This window comes from Ciona robusta, chromosome 1, assembly GCF_009617815.1.
Source record: "Ciona robusta chromosome 1, ASM961781v2".
NCBI lineage: Eukaryota > Metazoa > Chordata > Ascidiacea > Phlebobranchia > Cionidae > Ciona > Ciona robusta.
In genome coordinates, this window is record NC_143235.1 from 1,783,621 (window position 1) to 1,804,485 (window position 20,865).

General features: G+C 36.8%; 8 protein-coding genes across 10 annotated transcripts; 6 read left to right on the plus strand and 2 right to left on the minus strand.

Moving 5' to 3' along the window:
- Window positions 1–119: 119 nt before the first annotated feature.
- LOC149741236 (uncharacterized) lies at window positions 120–2,524 on the plus strand. The gene has a single exon (XM_089881791.1). It carries the CDS (start codon window positions 355–357, stop codon window positions 1,714–1,716), a length of 1,362 nt encoding a protein of 453 aa, XP_089737917.1. The 5' UTR covers window positions 120–354; the 3' UTR covers window positions 1,717–2,524.
- Window positions 2,271–5,865, minus strand: LOC149741237 (endoplasmic reticulum lectin 1-like). Its single transcript, XM_089881226.1, has 6 exons — window positions 5,191–5,865; window positions 4,690–4,833; window positions 4,294–4,393; window positions 3,781–3,955; window positions 3,194–3,350; window positions 2,271–2,735 (listed from the first exon to the last, which is right to left on the minus strand). The coding sequence occupies exons 1-6, from the start codon at window positions 5,863–5,865 to the stop codon at window positions 2,490–2,492; spliced, it is 1,497 nt and encodes a 498-aa protein (XP_089737352.1). The 3' UTR covers window positions 2,271–2,489.
- A 359-nt stretch (window positions 5,866–6,224) lies between these two features.
- LOC149741238 (L-seryl-tRNA(Sec) kinase-like) lies at window positions 6,225–7,971 on the plus strand. Of its 2 annotated transcripts, XM_089882955.1 has the most exons (2): window positions 6,225–6,530; window positions 6,901–7,971. In XM_089882955.1, exon 2 carries the CDS (start codon window positions 6,970–6,972, stop codon window positions 7,744–7,746), a length of 777 nt encoding a protein of 258 aa, XP_089739081.1. In that variant the 5' UTR covers window positions 6,225–6,530; window positions 6,901–6,969; the 3' UTR covers window positions 7,747–7,971. The 2 variants fall into 2 exon arrangements, with proteins under 2 accessions (XP_089739081.1, XP_089739005.1); XM_089882879.1 differs by having other exon boundaries at window positions 6,227–7,971.
- Window positions 7,972–8,029: 58 nt separating this feature from the next.
- On the plus strand, window positions 8,030–9,064 carry LOC149741239 (vacuolar-sorting protein SNF8-like). The gene has a single exon (XM_089883707.1). The coding sequence runs from the start codon at window positions 8,039–8,041 to the stop codon at window positions 8,783–8,785; it is 747 nt and encodes a 248-aa protein (XP_089739833.1). The 5' UTR covers window positions 8,030–8,038; the 3' UTR covers window positions 8,786–9,064.
- Window positions 9,065–9,118: 54 nt separating this feature from the next.
- Window positions 9,119–11,556, plus strand: LOC149741240 (BBSome complex member BBS1-like). The gene has a single exon (XM_089880892.1). It carries the CDS (start codon window positions 9,128–9,130, stop codon window positions 10,895–10,897), a length of 1,770 nt encoding a protein of 589 aa, XP_089737018.1. The 5' UTR covers window positions 9,119–9,127; the 3' UTR covers window positions 10,898–11,556.
- LOC149741241 (abasic site processing protein HMCES-like) lies at window positions 11,488–15,359 on the plus strand. Of its 2 annotated transcripts, none has more exons than XM_089883168.1 (6): window positions 11,488–11,629; window positions 11,997–12,196; window positions 12,476–12,676; window positions 13,143–13,307; window positions 13,882–14,024; window positions 15,048–15,359. In XM_089883168.1, exons 1-6 carry the CDS (start codon window positions 11,574–11,576, stop codon window positions 15,222–15,224), a joined length of 942 nt encoding a protein of 313 aa, XP_089739294.1. In that variant the 5' UTR covers window positions 11,488–11,573; the 3' UTR covers window positions 15,225–15,359. The 2 variants fall into 2 exon arrangements, with proteins under 2 accessions (XP_089739294.1, XP_089739373.1); XM_089883247.1 differs by lacking the exon at window positions 15,048–15,359 and adding an exon at window positions 14,716–15,029.
- A 149-nt stretch (window positions 15,360–15,508) lies between these two features.
- LOC149741242 (uncharacterized) lies at window positions 15,509–17,930 on the plus strand. The gene is made up of 4 exons (XM_089884059.1): window positions 15,509–15,788; window positions 15,995–16,161; window positions 16,424–16,544; window positions 16,863–17,930. The coding sequence occupies exons 1-4, from the start codon at window positions 15,743–15,745 to the stop codon at window positions 17,141–17,143; spliced, it is 615 nt and encodes a 204-aa protein (XP_089740185.1). The 5' UTR covers window positions 15,509–15,742; the 3' UTR covers window positions 17,144–17,930.
- Window positions 17,931–18,384: 454 nt separating this feature from the next.
- LOC149741243 (serine palmitoyltransferase 2-like) lies at window positions 18,385–20,797 on the minus strand. Its single transcript, XM_089881128.1, has one exon. It carries the CDS (start codon window positions 20,552–20,554, stop codon window positions 19,046–19,048), a length of 1,509 nt encoding a protein of 502 aa, XP_089737254.1. The 5' UTR covers window positions 20,555–20,797; the 3' UTR covers window positions 18,385–19,045.
- Window positions 20,798–20,865: the final 68 nt, after the last annotated feature.

The window sequence follows — 20,865 nt, forward strand, 5'->3', positions numbered from 1 at the left end:
GTATTAGATTCACGAAGGAAAAAGGGGAATTTAAGACGCCATAATATACGCACGTATACACTCCAACCATACGCACGCCAACGCAACTGCCCGTGGTACGTCAGACACAGCTAGGAATAGCTCTGCTTTACAGTAGTGAATCATTAAATGCAGGCGTGTGGTGTGTACAGTTTATAAAGAGGTGGCGCAGGTTAGTTAACGAACATTTTAACTGAATACCAAACGTGTATTGACTGCTAGCCTCGTGAGATTACTTTCTAACACGGAAGTTTATAAAGAGTTTGTACCTTTATCTGCTCAGGTTTTGTGGCTGTAGTCTGTTCTGTTGCCCATTACTGATAATATTTCAAAGCGATGGCTAGCACTGATGTTTACTTTGACGAGCGACCAAATATTTTGTATCAATCGCAAGGCGGGTTTGAAGACTATTACTCGCAAACTGAGGACTCTACAAACACATATGATGGAAATGAATATGGGTTTGCTGATGAAGCAGAAAACGGTGAAAATGAATATGAAGAATTCAACCCACAAACCAAACCTGCAGCCAACCAACAGCAGGCTTCAGATAAAGTTTCGCAAACTAAGAAACAGGCGCGGGAATTACTTAACAAAACTGGGCAGATGTTAAAGAATAAGCACGGTCGGCTCAAGAAAAATTTGGATAAGTTTTCGGTTGCGCTCGATCAGAAGTTACAACTAGTAAACAACGGCAAGCAGAAAAAGACCGCCGCTAATTTGGCAGTGAGCCCGGACTACCAGCAGAAAGGATCCAGTTTGAATCGCAACATGTCGCCCGCTGCAATGTACCTTACCCCACCGTCGAGCCCACGGACCATCAGTCGTTCGCTTGAGAATGTAAATTCGAATTTTTCAAGCGCAGGTAGCAGCCCGGACCGACCGAGCCCCATCGGCGGGAAATTTCAATTCAAAAACCCGTCGTTCAGTTGGAACGCCTCGGGGTCAAACGGAGCGCTGTCTTCCCCGGGAAGCCCGCGAGCAGGACATAACTTTATAGGAACGATGGAAAACCCGCGCGTTCAAACTACATACAATACTTTGAACTTGAACGAAAAACGGCCATTGCCCCCAGCAGGCAACGGCGTTCAACTGCCATACCCAATGAAACAACGCGACAGAATGACCTACGATTCCCTGGACATGGAAAGCACTAATTCCCAGCAGTTCAACAGAAATGTACCCGAGCGTACCGCCCACGGGTACCGACGTACACACGGCGAACCTAGCAGCCCGGAGGTCGCATACAATCGCCTCTTTATAGGAGGAAATACACCAACGGTCAACCAAGCTAAATATAGCAGCGCTAACACAACCTACGACACCTCATATCACACAGCAGGTCAACCCAGCAATTTTCTTTACAACCATACGGAACCAGGTTCGAGCAAGGCACATACAGCTAGCCTTGACCACGAGCAGAGAATGGAAAAATACCAAAACCACTCAAATATGCCGCACGATTCGTCCACAAACAGTTACCAACACCTACAAATGTCCAATTCAGCAGCGGATCCCAAAAGACCGATTCCAAAGCCGAGAAAAAACGCTATAAAAAAGCAAACAGAGTCCGGTAATGTTTACCACGAAGCTCAAGAACCGATTTTCGGTGAAATTAGTTCAAGTCAACCCCGAAGTCGTAACTATGAAGAAGTGACTTTTACAGACACCAACCACGAAGGTTATTACGAACTTTAACCGGCGGTAGTCCTTGTGATAGTTAATATTTTATTTATTGATTTTTTTCAACGCCCTTTAGATTTTTCCCATTGTCATTCCGAATTGTTTAAATGAATCCGAAAGGATCTATTTATAGTTTATTTTCGATCATCCAATGGAAAACCATATGTGAATCCGCAATGTGTTTACCGAAGAAGTTATTAGCGGGCTGTGCTTCGATATAAGCAAACAAAACGAGTAGCAGATATCATCTGTGTGAATTCGGGCCGGGTTATATAAATAGACGTGATTTATATTTCGCCTACACAAATAAAACCCTAAAAACGAAAAATATTGCGCTTCTGTTGTAGATGAACAATTTATTTTTGACAACTGTTATTACTTGACAGTGAGCACGAGGTGTATGAATGCACCAAGTGTGTCTGGTATATAAGAAAACACCTATGTTATAACTCAACAGTAAGCATGAGGTGTAGGAATACACCATGTTTTATATTAGAGGCATGCCTGTAATAAGCGTTTTGTAGATAGGGCTTATTAGTTAGTTGTCTGTAAAACACCTCAAGACTTAGTTTAAGATTTAAAATGATCTTTTATTCTCACTATTGCACAAGACCACGTTATATTTTATTCAATTATCAACATAATTGTGTACAATGTTGTAATAGGTTGTACCTTGCTTTACATAAGTGTAGAATATTTTAAAATATCTGCTTTATGTTCCTGGTTATCATCAAACACAAGCAACCACGCACAGAGTGAATTTCCTAGCAACAAACTGCAGATACATTTCAAGGTTCGTGTTTTAACATTCCCTCTGCGTCAGCCGAGTCAAGTAAGCCACACACGATCGCCGACTCAACCCCAAGGATGTAAACGCACTTAGAGGGTTCTAACAAGTAGATAGACACAGCATGACTGCTTGCAGGAGACTTCTTACACTTCATACGAACAACTACTTGCCGAGGTTTTCCTGTTTCTTCACAAACATCACCGTGACCATAGAAATGTTGTACCATTGACACTCTGGTATCACCCTGTGTGTTACAGTGGGTTGAAATATTAAGCTGTGTTGAATGGACTGGGTTAATTGGTCAACTCCACAACTTAGCCCCTTGAAATTTGCACCTTGAGGAAAAGCCTCGCTCATAAAAATAAAGAATTAAATGTGATGATCATGGCAAAAATGAGACATGATATGTTGAACTAATACCCTAGAAAATTATACAGCATATGCAAAGCTAAGTTTTCCCTTTCGTGTAATGTTGCGCTACATTTCCAAATGAAGTCTTACCGAACGGCAGAAGAAACGTCAGAAATACACTATGTTTATTCAAACCAGATGAGCCATTAAATGATCATTTATGCAAAGCATGTTTACCAGTTATACAAATGACTTTAGGTAAATGTAAGTATATATGCAAATATAGCAGCACATTAGTAAACAGTGTATTAGAACTCCTAGTTTACCTTTTAATGAACACACACCACTTACCTGTTCATCTTTCATGAAAGTTCTTGGTTTTGAAGTTTTCAGTTTAGCCCACTCTTTATGTTCTTGTTTATTCCACGTCCCAACAGATATCGTTGTTCTTCCAAGCTTAGCATCATCATGATATTGATGAACGTGTTTACCATAACAGAATTCGAACCTGGTTTTGATTTTGAATTTAAATCATGGTTTTATTTTATTTTTCTTATGAAAAATTACTAGATTTTTAATGCGTGATGAACCCTTTACTGTTAAATTATCGTCATGTGGCAAAGCAGTTTTTATGACAGCCGTTATAACAAAGGGAGACTTAATTCACACACAGAACTTTAATTATACAATTTAGTTTATTCCAATTTGGACAACCCTGGAGGGGCGACTAGATCAAGCAGTTTAGGTGCAGTCCCTAAGACACAATGGTAGCAGACTAGCAGCATCGTGCCTCTTACACATTTTAAAGGCTGGTGTGCTAACAACTTTGCCACAGCACTCCACAAAGTGCCATGGCACCAAAGACAACACTGCGGCACCAGAGACAACACTGCAGCACCAGACACAACACCATGGCATCGGAACTTGAACCCACTCACCTCCACCAACCAGTACCACCCCTCAAACAATATGAACCGGACAGAAACTCATTCAAAAGAGATTTATCAACAAGTGTTGATATCTTTTGAACTTCTACTCTTCGTAAATCATCTTGTTTTGGTTCATCATCATTTTGTGTTAGAGGACGGAAAATTTTACGAACTCTGCTGTTATCTGGTGAGAAAATATTAACATATGGGTTTACTTTATAATATCTTGGTAAATTTTTATTATGGTGAATTATATATTAAATTGTTGTGTGAAGCATATTACATGTTATCTGGTGACCAAATGTTATTATGTTGTTGTATTTTATTTTGCTATAAACTAGGGTAAACACTAAACAGTATAGCTGTATGGGGCAGGGGCAACAGATATGTTACATATAGATATTTATCGTTTTATTATTGACTATATTTTCAAAGCCTGTTCCATGTCAGTTAAAACCAAATACAGAATCGAATATGATAAGAAATTGATTGAAATTAAGCACACGTATCTCCAAGGTATACCCGGGGCTTCTTCCTCCAGTTGAAGTTTCAATGCTACAGGTTTAGCTGGTGCGTCATCCACTGCTATGCATTGTATCTCATGCACTTGTTTTCTCTCCACCTGTAAAAGTACAGTCATTACAACACAGATGTTCTTTATCTACTATCATACACCAAGTGAGGGTCTTTCCCTACCACGTATGTATGTTTATGGGTGATTACTGATTATATATATTTTTTTGCTTTTTTTTATCATGGCTGACAACTTGGACAACCCATAAGAGATTTATAGGTGGAAGCAGTTATATTACCCAAAACATACACCCAACACCCATAATGGTCCCAACACATCAGACCATTGGAACTCATCCACTTGGAACATCATAAATAACCAAATGCATGATATAATACACTTACATTATACAATGGTAAGTTGCACATCTGTGGTGACAACACGACCACTTCATATTCACACGAACTTGTTTCAGTCACAGATAAAATATCATTGTTTGATTCAGGTCCACATATGTAATACACGGTAGTTTGTCTGTTCACACCTGGCTAAAAAACGAAAACATTATTACACTCAATATAAAATTAATGGCATTTAATGATCGTTTAGTTAACCTATTAAGAACCACTGGTTAGGAGCAAAAGCGGAACAAAAAAAAATTCAAAAATACATGCTAGCAATAGCAATGATAGCAGATTCGAATCTTGTACTCGTATCCTCTGATCTAGAGACAAGTATTCTATCCATTATGGCAGAGCAAAGACAACATATTTATATATTTATTTAACTGTCAAGAACTAAATATAACAGGGTTTAGTGGTGCATATCCTCACCGAAAAGTGATGAGGTCGTGTTAAGTTAACATGCGATATACAACATTATAATATAGTTAAACCACCACCTACCCTAAGATCACATGCTGTCCCTCCATCCATCACTACAGCATAGTAAGGTGTTTTCACCCCCGCTGTGTTACGTGTGGGAACTTCTTCTTTACTAGTTGGTGCTACATCTTCCACACCAATCAACATACCTTCTTCATCAACTTTACCATCTAGGGTACCGAGGTAAAATTCCGTAGTTTTGATAATATCACCTTTGCTATCGTCGCTTTGGAGCTGAATTTTATATCCACTTTCAGTTTGTAGAACTATCTTTGTGGGTTCCCCTTTTCCACTGTTAACTCTTTCCTCATGGTATTGTTTAATATGTTTCCCATGGCATATCTCATAGGTCCAAAATGGTTCGTAATAATATTTACATTGTCCGCTTTTGAAAAGCCCCGATAACCCTCGTACTGGGGACATGGAGATTTCTGTCGATCCGTCACTACTTTTGTCAGCAGATACTTTGGACGGCAATGTACACGAATATTTTTCATTGTTCACTGACGTCATTATGATTGTGTCTTCTGAATTATATTCGGTGCCAGGTGTTTGGAATTGCTGCAAATTAACATTTGACCCAGCCCAGTTAATATGGTACAAAATGTCATCTTTAAACGGTGATAATTGCTCTCCCCCCAATACAAACAACCATAAATATTGAAAAAGTAATCCAATCGTCAAAGAAGTCTTCATTTTTACCGAAAATTTGTGATAACTTATTTCATATTGATTCTGCGATAAAACAAAGTAAAGAAAGCGTAAAAAGCAATTTTAAATGCGTAATTAATTAAAAGTGAGCTACTTAGCTAAAATATAATAATTAAAATGGTCATAATAATAAAAAAATGATTTATTTTTTGTGTTTACAAGTTACATGCAAAACTTTCCTATCTATAATCAGTCAAGCGGAAAGGACCCGGTAAACATGACGTAGCGTAAACAAAGACATAGAAATAGCGATGTTTTTATTGTTGTTTGATATTTTGAAAAGATTTTATGAGTAAATCATAAGTTATAGTAAATTAGTCATTTATTAAATACCACATACTGATCTTAATGCGTTATACATATGTGTTATATTTTTAAATTGGTATACCATACAAATGCGAATTGCACCACTGTTAAAAAGAAGGTTTATTTTGGCGACGAGAGTTTGTTATTGCGCAGTCTTTCTCTTGCTTGCATTTTGACGCTTATTTTAGTCTCTTCCTTATCTTACTGCATGTGTGTTATTTCACACAGCTAATGCAATCTTGAAAAAAATATTTCACAACTAATGCACAACTGGATACTGTAGTTCTCTCTATATATAAAGCAACGCCGGTTCATTGGTTTCTTGGAGAAAGAACACCCATTTTGTGAGCCTATCAATTACGATTTATATATTTTAATAACTTTAATTGTTGTTTGTATCAACGTACCACATGGGTGTCAGATAGACGTTTACTCTCCTTCTTTACACAAGAATTATACATGATTGTTTGCCTACAGTAAACCTTCCTTTTTACATTACTCTTATTACTTTTATTGCTAACCTGTGGTCTATGATGTGAACTGTAGTTGACAACTTGTATCTTTTAGTTATCATGTTGGTTACGCAGTAATACCATGGTTGCTGTTTGCATTTGTGTTTTAAGTGGTTTACCTGCTTCAGGTAAAACCACCATCAGTACAGAGATAACACAGCGTTTAACTTGTATTCAAATATGTTACGACGCCTTAATACAGTGGCTAGACCTCACTGGGGAGGGAAAATGGAAACTGGCTCGAAACCAAGTAGTTTCTTTGGTGGAAAAGATGCTGGAAATGATCAAGAATGTTACAGATGTGGACCATGTATTTCCATTAAGTGGAACTGGATGTAACCTACTGAATACAGAATCCGTGTTCGAGGTATGGGATATATTGGTGCAATACAAGCGAAAAGGTTTGGACTCCTTGGTGTTTTTTATTGATGATACAATGCAGTATCGTAGTATGAGGTATGACTATGTGCAGCTTGCTAAGAAATATCAAACAGGTTTTTGTGTAATTCAAACTAGTTGTCCCCTTGATATTTGCATCAAACGCAATGAATCGCGACCAAAACGCCAATCTGTGTCACGATTATCTGTTGTTCAAATACATGCACAGCTTGAGACCATAGGTAGGTGTGCATGGGAAAAGGAATGCTCAATTTTAATTGAAACTTTTGGGGTTATCGATGAAAACACGTATAAATCCTTGGTCCAGCTTATTAAAAATAATTTGTCAAACCCTTTGTGTGAGAATGCCTCACCTGACCCAGTTGAAGTTAAAAACTCAAGGCTTGCGAATCACAAAAGTGTTCTGCACCAAGCTGATCTTATTATGCGTGTGCTTGTTGGTGATATGATTAAAAGAATAAGAACTGAAAATTTAAAAGTTAGAAATACCCAAGTGTTGAACGCAAAGAAACAAATTTTAAAAGATTTAAAACAAGACATGGATTTTGAGGAGTTTATTTCAAATGAAACTAAAATTGTTGATGTGGTTTGTTTGAAAGGAAAATTGGAAATGTTATTTAATGTGTTTCTGAATTTAGACGCCAACTAGGTATGTCTATAGTTTGTTTATCTTGATTCGGAATATTATTCACTGTGTTTTTCTGCCATTGCTAAATAATATTTGTTTTCATTTCTGGTTAAAAAAAGTTTATATTACATAGGCTGCCTAATCCACTGTCTGTACAACTTTGTTGGATTTGTAGTCAGTTTAAAATGGATCGTTTGGTGGCAGAATTGTTTCAAACATGGTTTACTGTTTTATCATATTTTACAGGAGATATTTTTAAGAGCATCAGTGTACAATGTGTATGTAAAGTTTTACCCTATAAATATAAATCAAAATGCGTCGCAGAGGGGTTGGAGCAAGTGCCATCACTAAGAAGAAGTTAGAAGCAGTGAGATACAAGGAGCATGGCAATGAACTTGCTATGATACAACTTGACCAACTAAGTGGGCAACTGGAGACTTTTCATTCTCACTTGGAAAAGTTTGCTGCAAACCATAAGCAGGAGATTCGTAAAAATCCACAGTTTCGTCGCCAGTTCCAACAGATGTGTGCGACTATTGGTGTGGATCCTTTGGCATCGGGTAAAGGATTCTGGTCGGAGATGTTGGGGGTTGGAGACTTCTATTATGAGCTTGGGGTGCAGTTAGTAGAAATTTGCATCACAACACGGCCACAAAATGGAGGAATTATCGCTATTACTGAGCTGCATCAGAAACTGATGAAAACGAGAGGAAAATACGCTCAAGATGTTTCTATAGATGATGTGAGAACAGCTCTGTCAAAATTGAAACTGCTTGGAACCGGTTTCACCCTGTTGGGAACTGGTTTAAAGCAGATTGTGAAGTCTGTACCAGGGGAACTTAACATGGACCACTCAGCTATTTTAGAACTTGCGCAGAAGAGCAATGGAAAAGTTTCTCATGCAGATGTAAAGTCTGTGTATAACTGGCAACCTGAACGTATTCAAGATGTATTGGAACATCTAACTAAGGAAGGAATGGCTTGGGTTGATACACAGACACCAAATAAAGAAACTTGGTATTGGTTCCCAGCTTTATTTGGTGTTGGGGATAATAAATAGGAATATAACCATGTCTTATTGTACTTGTATTATGTTCGATTTAAATCTTCAGATAATGTAATATCATTGTCTTACAAGCGAATTAGCGATTTGCATTTTATTTGTCACTTCTGGTTTATTTCATCATGTATTGCTTGGCCCATTGTTTTTGTAGTATGGCAATTATGTCCGTAAGTCATTCTAAAGTGCTATACTATATAAAGGTTCTATATGAAACGTTAATAATGGTAATATTATACTGTTTATGCTTTATAATTCTATTTCTTTTCTTGTTTCAGACCTAAAAATAGGATTTCTGCGAAAAAATTGCTGTTTGTTTGTTAGAAAAATCTCTGGTGCGAAATGGATGACGAAGTTCCCACCAACAACAACTGGTTGAACGCTTACTATGATCCAGTTGCTGGTATCTATACCTTCCCATCATGCATTGCACTCGCTGATTTGAACAGCGATGGTGACAATAAGTTGGTGATTGCTGATTTGGGGTCTGGGCTTTATAAAATGACGCTGAAGGTTTTTCAAGGTACATCTGTAGTGCAAGAAAATGCTCTGCTTGATTTACCGACAGGTATTGTGAGTGTTTACATGGATAATATGGAACCACGAACTCCGGGTATTGTAGTGGCTTCAGGCTCTTGTTTGTTTGTTTATAAAAACATGAGGCCTTATTATAAATACCCACTACCACTGTTGCCGGTTAACGAGGCCGAAAAAAGTTTGTGGAACGCTGTAAGGAATGGAGACGTGGTGGCTGATGCCCTTACTGCAGCACTCAGCAGTTTAAAAGATGAGATATATGCTTCTGCACTTACAAGTCAAACCTTGAGGTTCCTGCAGTTGGAGTCAAGAGATGAAGCTGAAGCTTTTATTGAGAGTCATAAAAACGTAGGGCTGAAACGAGAAACGGTCGTCACGTGTCTTGCAACCATGAAGAAATCTGTGGCAGAAGAAGACGCGATATCTTGTCTTGTGGCCGGTACAGAACACAAGGAGATTCAAATCATTGATTCAGAAGCCTTCACTCAGCTTAAGAGTTATAATCTACCTTCTATACCAGTGTTTATTAATGTGTCTGGTTTGTACGATGTGGATTTCCGTCTTTTTGTTGCTTGTCGTGACGGGAAAATCTACGCACTTAAGAAAGATTCAACAGAATATCGTGTTTGTATTGAGTTAGGTTCACAAGTAGTTGGAATGGAAAGAATCCACAAACACATGGTTGTTGCCACCATGGATAAAGCCGTATCATGCTACACTACTAAAGGCAAGAAGCTTTGGAGTCTAGAGCTGCCAGCGAATATTGTTTGCACCGGCATTATGGACCAGAAAGCGAAAGGGTTCAAAGCTCTCATGGTTGGCCTTGATAATAATGAGATTCGAATTTACAAGGATAAGAATCTGGTTGATACTTTAACATTGAATGATCGGCCACAAGCAATTTGCTACGGTCGATATGGGAGAGAGGATAGCACGTTAGTGTCTGTCACTTCTTCAGGTGCACTGAACGTACACATATTGAAACGCACAGCTGAATACTCTGAACAAAGTGGGAATCAAGGGCGGCTTAACCCACAAAAAACAAAACTCAATATTCCAAAGAAAACTCAACTATTTGTAGATCAAACTGTTCGTGAGAGGGAACATGGGACAGAAATGTTTCAAAGTTTTCAGCACGATCTTCAACTAATAAGACTTCAAGCTGCAAAGACTTACATTCATGGCCTCAATTCAAGCATTACACCCATCTCTGATGACCCTGATATACCACTTAAGCTTAACGCTACAGTACAAGGCATTGGGCCTGTGTTTCAGATGATGGTCACTGTTGAAAACACCGCCAGTTCAACTGCATCTGACCCTAAACTTGTATCAGATTTGAAAATGATGTTCAAGTTTTCCGACAAAGTCTACACAGCAACACCCCGTATATTCAGCCTGCCTCCCTTGGTGCCTGGCATTCCATATAGATTCCCGATTCGTATTGAATGTATTGCAACAGACCAACCAGCCCAAGACACAGTCACAGCTGTGGTGTTCACACGTAGCAAACCTAAACCAATTGTAACAGCGAATATATCTATGCCTGTATCAGAAGGTGTGGTGGTTGTGTAGTAAAGGGCAATCAACAATCACACAACTAAGCAGAGACTGAAACACTTGATTTAATTGGGGGGATCTTTCACTCCTATTACAATCACAGATGTAAAGAATGAATATGTTTTGCTCTGTTGGCATGGGACATATTTTTTGGCTTCTACCAATGAGTAACAGTAGTAATACAACCTGACAGCCATAAAATATTCTAACTTTAGAACCATGTGATTGAACCGGAATCTCATATTATTACAAATTTTCCCTTTTAGAGTAGAAACGACCTGTACCCACAGATTTTACCAGAAACTTGTTTAAATTTCCCACCCCTGTTTTATTCATTATAAATTAAATATGGGCGTTTACCTGCCCCAAAGCATTAATATCACCTTAACCAACACTGTGCAAAATATGTTTCATATAGTTTGTATTATTGGGTTTGTAATACAGTTTCATAAAGTAATTGTTTGTATCTGTAATTTGTGCTACTTTTTTATACTTTATAAGATATGTAAATTACTTATGTTAGTTCATTGTGCTATACTACAGTGCTAATTTTATAGTTTTTCTGTTTTCATTACGGTATCCCATTCTGAGGTACACGCAATTTATGTTAAACACCATCTTGTTTGTAAAACATCATCATATAACAATAACATGTGGTATTTATTTTATACAAGTTTAGAACATAATAGCAATGTGTGGTAGGACAGCTTGTACACTCAATGCTGATGATATTAGTAAGTCATCCAGGTAATTTTACACTTTATAAATTTGTATATCTGTCCCAAACGTCCTATGGGTCCTTATTATTAGAGTTTGACTTTAAGTTTTAAATAAAAAATAACTTTTTATTTTGATGGGGGCACACCGTTCATTGTCTGGGGGGGTCGCTTTAAAAATAAAAGTTGTGAAACACTGTTTTATACAAAGGTTGTATACAAAAGTACCAAGTATTGGGTTCACAAGGTACTTTTACCCCAAACTTATAGAATGCTGAACACTTTTGGGTTATTTTTTTAATATCTTTGAAATTTTACAATTTGTTTTGTATTGAACTAAAATATGTTTCCACTTAGTCCTTGTTTATAATTTGTCAAAACATATTTTAAAATTTCAGATATCGGGACAAAAGTGGAAAGGAAAAAGACCCAGAATGGAAATTGAATAAAGACAAATATAATCCAAGTTACAACAAAGCACCTCAATCTTACTGCCCAATATTAATCAATGAGAAACATCTATCAGATAATGTGAAAGTGGAAAATAATCGTGTAATAGTTGGTATGAGGTGGGGGTTGATCCCTAATTGGTTCACAGGTAAATGACCATTTAGTTGTATTTTATAAGCAGTTACACTGTGTTGTGTTGTAACATTGGTGTCTTATTTTACACAATAATGCTATGGCAGCTATGGCCTACATTTATACCTTGTGACTTTATAGCCTTTACTGTTATGATTTTAGTTTCGCTTTTCCTAATTAGTTCATCGCTAAACTCTTATTGATTCGTCAAAAAGTGCTCATTTAATTGTTGTTTCAGTTTAATTTTGGATTTATTTATGTATCCACTTTTCAGTTACTATATATCTATGTTCAGGTGAGAATGTGAACAAGATGAGCTTTAGTATGAACAACGCACGTAGCGATACAATGCTTGAAAAAAGATCTTATAATATCCCGTTACGAAAAGGACAACGCTGTGTTGTGCTTGCTGATGGTTTTTATGAATGGAACACAACAAAAGATGGGAAACAACCCTACTATATTTATTTCCCGCAAGATTTGACAAAGACTGCAGGTACAAGAAGTTTTTTTAATGAGATATAGCACTACAGGGTAAGATGGGATACTGTTTACCCCTAAACCCTCTAAATCCAATATTTCCTATAATCGTGTTTTAACAATTACCACCTGTCTTTTGGAGTTGTGAAGACACAGTTGTACAATTCTACATAGCCTGTGTTTTTTGTATGATGCCAAACAGCACCGAAAAAAGTTATAACAAGTCCCATCTTACCCCACCCTACTACATAAACTTTTTCAGCTCGTGTATAATAATGTAAATTTTATACCAAAACTAAAAGGTATGTCTTATTACCCAACAATAAGAATGATTTTTATAATGTTACTAATATGCATGATCATGGTTACTACTGTTTGCTGATTTTGCTCACTTTTTGCATGGTGCAAATTCTAAATATATTATGTTGGCCTATGGTGTAAAGTTTTTTAAGGAATTAATGCTGTTTGTTGTGTTTTTCTAGAAACTGCTTCAGAAAATGTGGAATCCGACAAAAAGTTGCTGACAATGGCCGGCATATTTGAGAAGACGTTCCATGATGGTGAAGACTTGTATTCATTCACGATTATCACTGTTGATTCACATCCTCAATTCTCTTGGCTTCACCATAGAATGCCTGCAATGCTGGGTAGGTTAATTATATTACAGTAGGGTGGGGAAAAATGTGACACCTTTTCATTCTATTTTCCCGTTGCATTTGGTAGTTAACAAAGAACATTCGAAGAATTATAAAACCATATCCTCATGACTTCCATAAACCATTGTTTATTGTTTAAAACTTGATCAGGATATTTGAACATTAGGTGCTAAAGGTGTCCCATCTTCCTCCACAGTACTATATATTAGTTCATATACAGGTAGTAAAACTGACTCACTAGATACCTCCATTATACTTGGGAAACAGTTTGCTTCAACCCAGTGATCAATTAATGAATGAATAATTGTGTAAATTCTAAATTGTGGGCCATACTAAAGTCCTCCACATAGTAGTATCCTTGTAATTTGTACACGGACATGGGGTGTATGAAATGTTCTATAGTAACCTGTCGTTACAAAATTTATAATAATAAAATGATCAAGTCGAGCATCGAACCCGGTACCTTTTGGCTACGTTGCAAGCATCTAAACCACTGAGCCAAACCTGCCCTACAGTAACCTGCGATTATTAATGTAAAGTAAGACTAGTTTACCTTCATACATAGTTAATGATGATGAAATACGAGACTGGTTGGACCATGAGAATATACCGCTTGCTAAAGCTGTTGAACTGATTGCACCAAAGGATTGCTTGGCTTGGCATTCAGTGTCAAAGTTTGTGAATAATTCAAGGAACAACGGACCTCAGGTAAACAAAAGGAATTTTGGGTTTTGTCTGCTAGAAGTTTTGCCGCTAGAAGGGCTTTACTTTGCCTTTTTAACCTTCGAGTTATGTAGCTCCATTTGATTTAGCATAACTAACTTTTATTTTTCATTTTAATATTTCTCAGTATGGTATTTGTAATACTACTAGAAAAACTACACAAAATCTTTGTTCTATACTACAATTAGCACCATTTTTCCTATTGTGCTACTTTACTTTCCCCAACAAAAATACACTATATATATACTACGTTTTATTAGGGTTCTGCAGTTGGTTGCTTTATTTACAGAAAAACAATTCTTTTTAGGCTACGGCTGGTAATAATAATTTAACAATTATAATTCTGAAATATATGCTCAACATACTTCTTACATATTGTCAAGACTGTATGTTGTAGTCATACCACAGGTCTCATTTATTATTTTTTGAGAACAATAAATTGTTCAGACAAGTCTCATAATCAAATATTAAAAAGGGGGAAGCAGTTAGGAGTCAGTTCTGGACTGTTAGTTTCTTAAATTATTAATCGACTTCAGCTGTTTGAAAGATATTTTTTACCTGGTACTGGTGTAATGAATCATACAAGTCCCAAAATTTAGAACTTCCCCCAGTCCCTAACATATTATGTCAGCAATTAAAAAAATAGACAGGGCCAAGCATTGTTTACATTCTCTAGTAACATGCCGATCGGGCCGATGCTAGCTCACACCCAAGACACCCTAACACTTAAGCAATTAACCCTATCCAATGGGGTCAAAAGGTAATGGACCAACTCTTTTAGATTACACCCCTACCTCCTGATACTTAAGGACCGTACCCTTATAGTAGGACTGGGGGGCAATCAATTAAGCTTTTAATCTTAGGTCCTTTGGGCTCTGACATGCCATGCTGCAAAGTTTATAAAAGAATTATGTGTATAATAAATGTGTGATTGGTTGTGCTGTGTTTGTTCATGCCACAAACAAATCGTTTAATTATATTACTTATGCTTTTATTCTGCACTACTAGTGTATACAGCATGAAGCTGTAGCAAAGAAAAAGAATGAAGGGAAGGCTATGATGAAATGGTTAAGTGGTGGGGCAACCAAATCCAAAACAGAGTCAAGTAAACCAGCCACACCACAAGTAAAAAGAAAAGCTTCCAAACCAATGGATAACTGGGTCAAAAAAGTGAAAAAGCAATAATGTTTTATTTTTTGTTCTTTCTGTTTTGTTTTCTTATTTTTCCGATTTTCTTGCCTGCCATTTTTCGTTTTTGTAGTTGAGTTCACTTACCTCATTCATTGAATCATTTTTAATAAAATAATCATTACATATAAATGTTGGGTTTAATGTTTGCTTGGTGTTTAGGATACCATGTGTATCTGGTGTATAAGAAGATACTTGTATTATAACTCAAAAGTGAGCATGAGGTGTGTGTCTGGTGTTTAAGATGTTATAGCTTTACGGTGAGCATGAGGTGTGCTCATTAAGAACAAAAAACCATGGGTGTGTGACATGATTTTTTTCGCAGCCCATCCTACGATATGTTTCACTCATGTCCTAAGAGTTACTGAGAAAAAACATGTAAATTTGTAAACTAGTTTGCAATTTGTTGTGTAAACCTAATGCAGCAACTAGTATTGTAGACCACCAGATACAGCACAGCAGGTAGAACAAAGTCATTTAATATTGTTGTAACCGTTTAAGGTGAATTGAATAAAATGAAGGTCCTTTGTTTATTTGCTTTGTTAAAAGCAGTATTTGCAGGTAAATATATTTGTTTCTTGTATTATCATTTGCTTTTTGTATTATTAAGTTGGTTTTTGCAAACTGTACATGTGTCTCTAACTGTTTAAAAAAGGCATTTTTTTCTTTGGGTTGATCTTTGCAAAATGTGAACATATTTGTCTAGGCGGCGTTATATATTTCAATGCAACTTAATTAAGACTTAAATATTTTTATTTGTTTGACAGTGAACTACATTTCACTTGGTTGCTGGAGGGATACAGGTAATAGAGCAATACCAACTTTGGAAGGAACCACGCCAATTCTGGACGACCATTACAGAAACCGAATTAACCCCATAACAAAATGCAGCAAGGTAGCATTGGCATTAGGATACCGTGTTTTTGCCGTGCAGGTATTTTAAGCTTATAAAATATTTATGCCGTACTTTAACATATTTTTTAAACTCGTATTCTGGCGCAGAAATTGTCTGTAACTTTATTGTTTAACTGCAGGCATCTGATTATACCAGTTCTTGCATATTTATTCAGACCAATCTGTTGCTTTTATAAGATGTGCAAAAACAAACATGTTGGATGTATTTGATAGACCATACAATTTTAAACACCTTATTATAAAGTTGGGTTATTCATTTACAAAAAAAAGTTCTCATATAGCATAGTGGTTGGTGTGCCAGTTCCTCTGATGCAGAGAACACTTACAAAATATATGGAGAGGCTACCAACTGTATAAATGGACAAGGTGGCAGTTTGGCAAGTGATGTTTATGAGATATCATGTAAGTATCAACACATGCTGGAGCAATGTCTACTGAGTGTCTTTGACATTGAGTTTTAGCACCCTGTGTATTTGGGTAATAGTATTGGCTGGTAGCACTCTGGGTGTCGGGACAATGGGCTAATTTTGGCCTAAATCTTGAGCCCCTACGTCGCACTGTAGGACCTCAACCCCCTAAAATAGAAAAAATACAAAGCAGTTTAAATTTGCTATAATGTGTAGTCACTTGCTGTCTTTAGTTGCTTTTTATCAGTTTATTTTTACTTAGGTTTTAAAAAGCATAAAAAAACATGTTATAACGTTTTTAATATTTTTCTAGATGAGAATGCTCAAAAGTACAGCGGTAGTTACAGACAGGAGGTTTATGTAACTAATAAAAATATGCAACTGCAGGTTGAGTATAGGATTTGTATGAATGCCCTGCCATATAAAGCAATTGTGACTGTATCACCACTTCTACCTCACCTCCCACAAAGTTTAAATCTAAAGATACTTGAAATTAATAAAACCAATATTTTAATTGAGTTACAGCCAATAGCCACAAATATTATTGGCTGGGTTACTGTGGATATAACATGGGTAGTTTATATTTACTTTTAAATATTGCGACTAACTTAAACAAACACTTTATTTGTTGCGTCAGAAACCACACACTCCTCTTGTACAGATATTTCTAACATTTGTATAATTTGGTACAGTGGGGTAAGATGGGACATGCTGCCATTATATTTTATCGTTCCATTTGGTAGTAAACAAAAAACATTTACATAATTATATAACCGCATCCTCACGACTAGAAATTGCTATGTCAGTTGTTAAAAACGCGATTAAAAAATAAGTGATTTATTAGGTACTAGCAGAGTAGCAGTATCCCATCTTACCCTACAGTACTGTATACAGCTCATAATGCTGTAATTGGCCACCTATTTCAATAAAAGCTGCAATTGTACATCTTTCGTTGTTAATTGATGGGCGTTTGACGTGTGGGCTAAGTACTCGAATTAGCTAACCGTTGTATTACTACGAAAACACTCGCGAACAATGTATTACTGTACTAGATTACAGACTTGTTTACGGCAACTTTGAATGTGGTTTTAATGGGATAACATGTTATTTACGGCTTGGTCGTGCCAGTTAGCACGCAAACATTTTAGTTTTCCGCAAACTCCGCGCTCATATTGAATTCTAACAACTCAATTAAAGTTGTTACACCATATGTTAGGGTTATTAGCCACGATATTTTAGCTGGCGCAAATTGTCATACTTTTATCCATAGCGTGTTTTTGTTGGTTTTAACGAGTGTAGTTTTGCTGTTGATTCCCTTCTCTTTAATGTTTTAATAATTTAATATTCGCTATCGTTTTTGTCAAGAAAAATAAATAATAAATTCTGTTATACTATTGTCCATGCCTATAATAATCGTTACGACCCTATTATACTGTTCAATACTCAGTTACGGGCGAACGCATTAAACCTTTCACCCAAAGGGCTCAACTTTAAAAGAGCTTACCGTGCGGCTGTACTTTGTCGTAAATCGTATAAGCTTATCCTGTATTTATATCAACAGCCAAACGAGCGTCTTCCAACTTTTAATTAAAACTTACAGCCATCGTTGCTATATCAAACGTTCTCTGTACACTATTAACTAAGTGGGCGTGGTGTGTAATTAAACCAATAGTAATATGCCTAGAGCAATACAATGTTTACAGTTGTAACATTGGTGTTTAGGTTGCTATAATGCGATACTTTGGCAACTACTACTGCTTTACAGTTCAAATCAGTTCCATTTTGTTTTGAATATCAGTCTTGTACTTTGTTGAGTTTGTAATAATTGACTTCAATTGTAAGTTTCTGTTTATTTCTGTCAACCGCTCTTTTGAAGCACATTTAATATAAGATTTGTATTTGCATGATGGTATTAATAGAAAACAAAAACTATAAGGGTAGGCTGTATAGAAAAATAATATTGATATCGTATTTTGAAACGAACAAACACAGTAAAGCAAAACATCATTCGTGGTAACCGTGTCAAACATGCAACATATATGCCCGTCAACAACGGTTTTCATACGTCAGAACTAACAGTTCTTCATACACAGAAAACCTTTTCAAGACATATGACATATTTATCATTCACAGTAAAAACCACATCAATTACTGCTTTAAAATCAAACTTAAGACACCCGTATACACATATTTCATTACAAAGCAGTATGTACATTAATTGGTAAACCTGAATTGTGTTTGATTCGTAAAAAACTGCACCGAATGTACTGCAGATTGTTGCATTGATAAAAGTACAGGATAAAGTAGGAACATAATCAAGTAAATAAATTTGTTTCGGAAATTAATTTTAAAATATCAATTTCTAAAAACACTTGCAGCTCGGTACTAATGATTTGTTATCTTAATTGCCACTCATTGAATTTGTTTGGCTTACAGTTCAATATGCAATAGAAGTTATTTTAAACTAACGGGTTTCATGTACTAACTGGTATATATTTAGGCAATTTTCTTCTTGGAGTATTTCATCTGCAGCAGGTCACTTATATCACTTATAGCATCCAATGCATCTTGTAGTTGTTGTTCAGTCAAAGCAGCAGAAATGCAAAATCTAACTCGAGACTCTGCTATAGGGGTGGCAGGAAACCCTACCACTACAACTCCAAACCCACGTTTCAACATTTCACGACTAAAAGCTCCCAGCTTTGTTGGAGCGTAGATCATTGCAGGAACCACGGGAGAATCATCGTTGCCATAAACAATGTTGCCCAACTTCTTAAGACCTTGCCGGAACATTCTGCAGTTGTCAGCGAGTTGTTTGATTCTTCTTTTACCTTCATCAGTGGAGGAAATAATGTGCAGACTTGTTATGATCTGCTCGCAAACAGGAGGTGACATGGAGGTTGCATAACATGCAGAATGTGAGTGGTATCTAAGGTGCTCTACAAGTGCTCGGGATCCGGCAATATACCCTCCTGCTGCCCCGAAACTCTTTGTAAAGGTTCCCATCATAATATCCACTTCTCTGGGGTGGATTCCAAAGTATTCAGTAACCCCTCTACCCCTTGAACCTAAGGCTCCAATGCTGTGAGCTTCATCCAGAAACACATATGCTTTGTATTTCTTTTTCAGCTCTAGTATGCCAGGTAGGTTCACAATAGATCCTTCCATGCTGTAAACTCCTTCAACAATAATCAATATCTTCTTCCAGGGCCTATGGGTGCGTGGCTGGCCATATACAACTGCATCTCTAAGTTTGCTCTCCAAATCTTTCATATCGTTGTGTTTAAAAACTCGGATTTGTGCCCCTGATAGTCGACATCCAAGCACAAGTGAAGCATGATTCAAACCATCGCTTATAATGAGGCAACCCTTTGATACAAGACAGGGAATATTCATTGAATTTGTAGCGAAACCCATCCCAAATGTAAGACACGCCTCCACGTCTAAATATTCCGCCATCTTTTGCTCTAATTTAACATGAATATCTAAGTTACCCATCTCTTTTCTTGAGCTGCACACCCCCACACCATACTTTTCAATTGACTCGATTGAAGCTTCAGCACATGGACCATCATTTTCAGCAAAGCCTAAGTAATTATAAGAACCGAGATTCACCACATTTTTCAAAACTTTTCCAGTGTATTTAAACATCCATCCTGACTTAGAGAACTGTCTTTCTACTATGTCAATCACAGGACCTGGTACACTGCAAATTGGACGATTAAACACGTCTTGTATTCTGTTGTAAATATTCCTTGTATAAAAACTTTCAAAACTTGCATAGAGTGGGACAAAATCTTTCATATCATTTGCTTCTGTTGATGCGTGTGTCTTTTCGAATCCGTGCCTTCTTAGAAAATCTCTTAAAAATCCAAAGACGATCATTATGCCATAGTTTATGTAAGTTACTACTGCAATATACAGCGGCGTCGATTCAAAATCCTCTTGAAATCTTTTACGTGGAGGCTCATCGTGAATTACGTTACCGTTCCTCAGCGGTTTCATAACTGTATTATGTGCAACAAACTGCCTACATTTGCTATAAAACAGCGATTTAAAATAGTTAAACACAGACACAAAACGCCCACTCAAACCATCAACCGTGCCGACCAATAAAAAACAGCTATTACTTTTACGCTGCGGTTTCTGAACAAGCCCCTTCTCCTAACTTTCTATTGTATTGCCAACGGCAAAATGGGCAGGTGTACTTCTTTAGGGTGGGGAAAAGTCAATATCGTTATCCTCAAAAGAGAAGGGCTTCTGCTATAAAATACAGTTTAAAATAAACGACAAATTATCGTTTAGCGGTCACGATC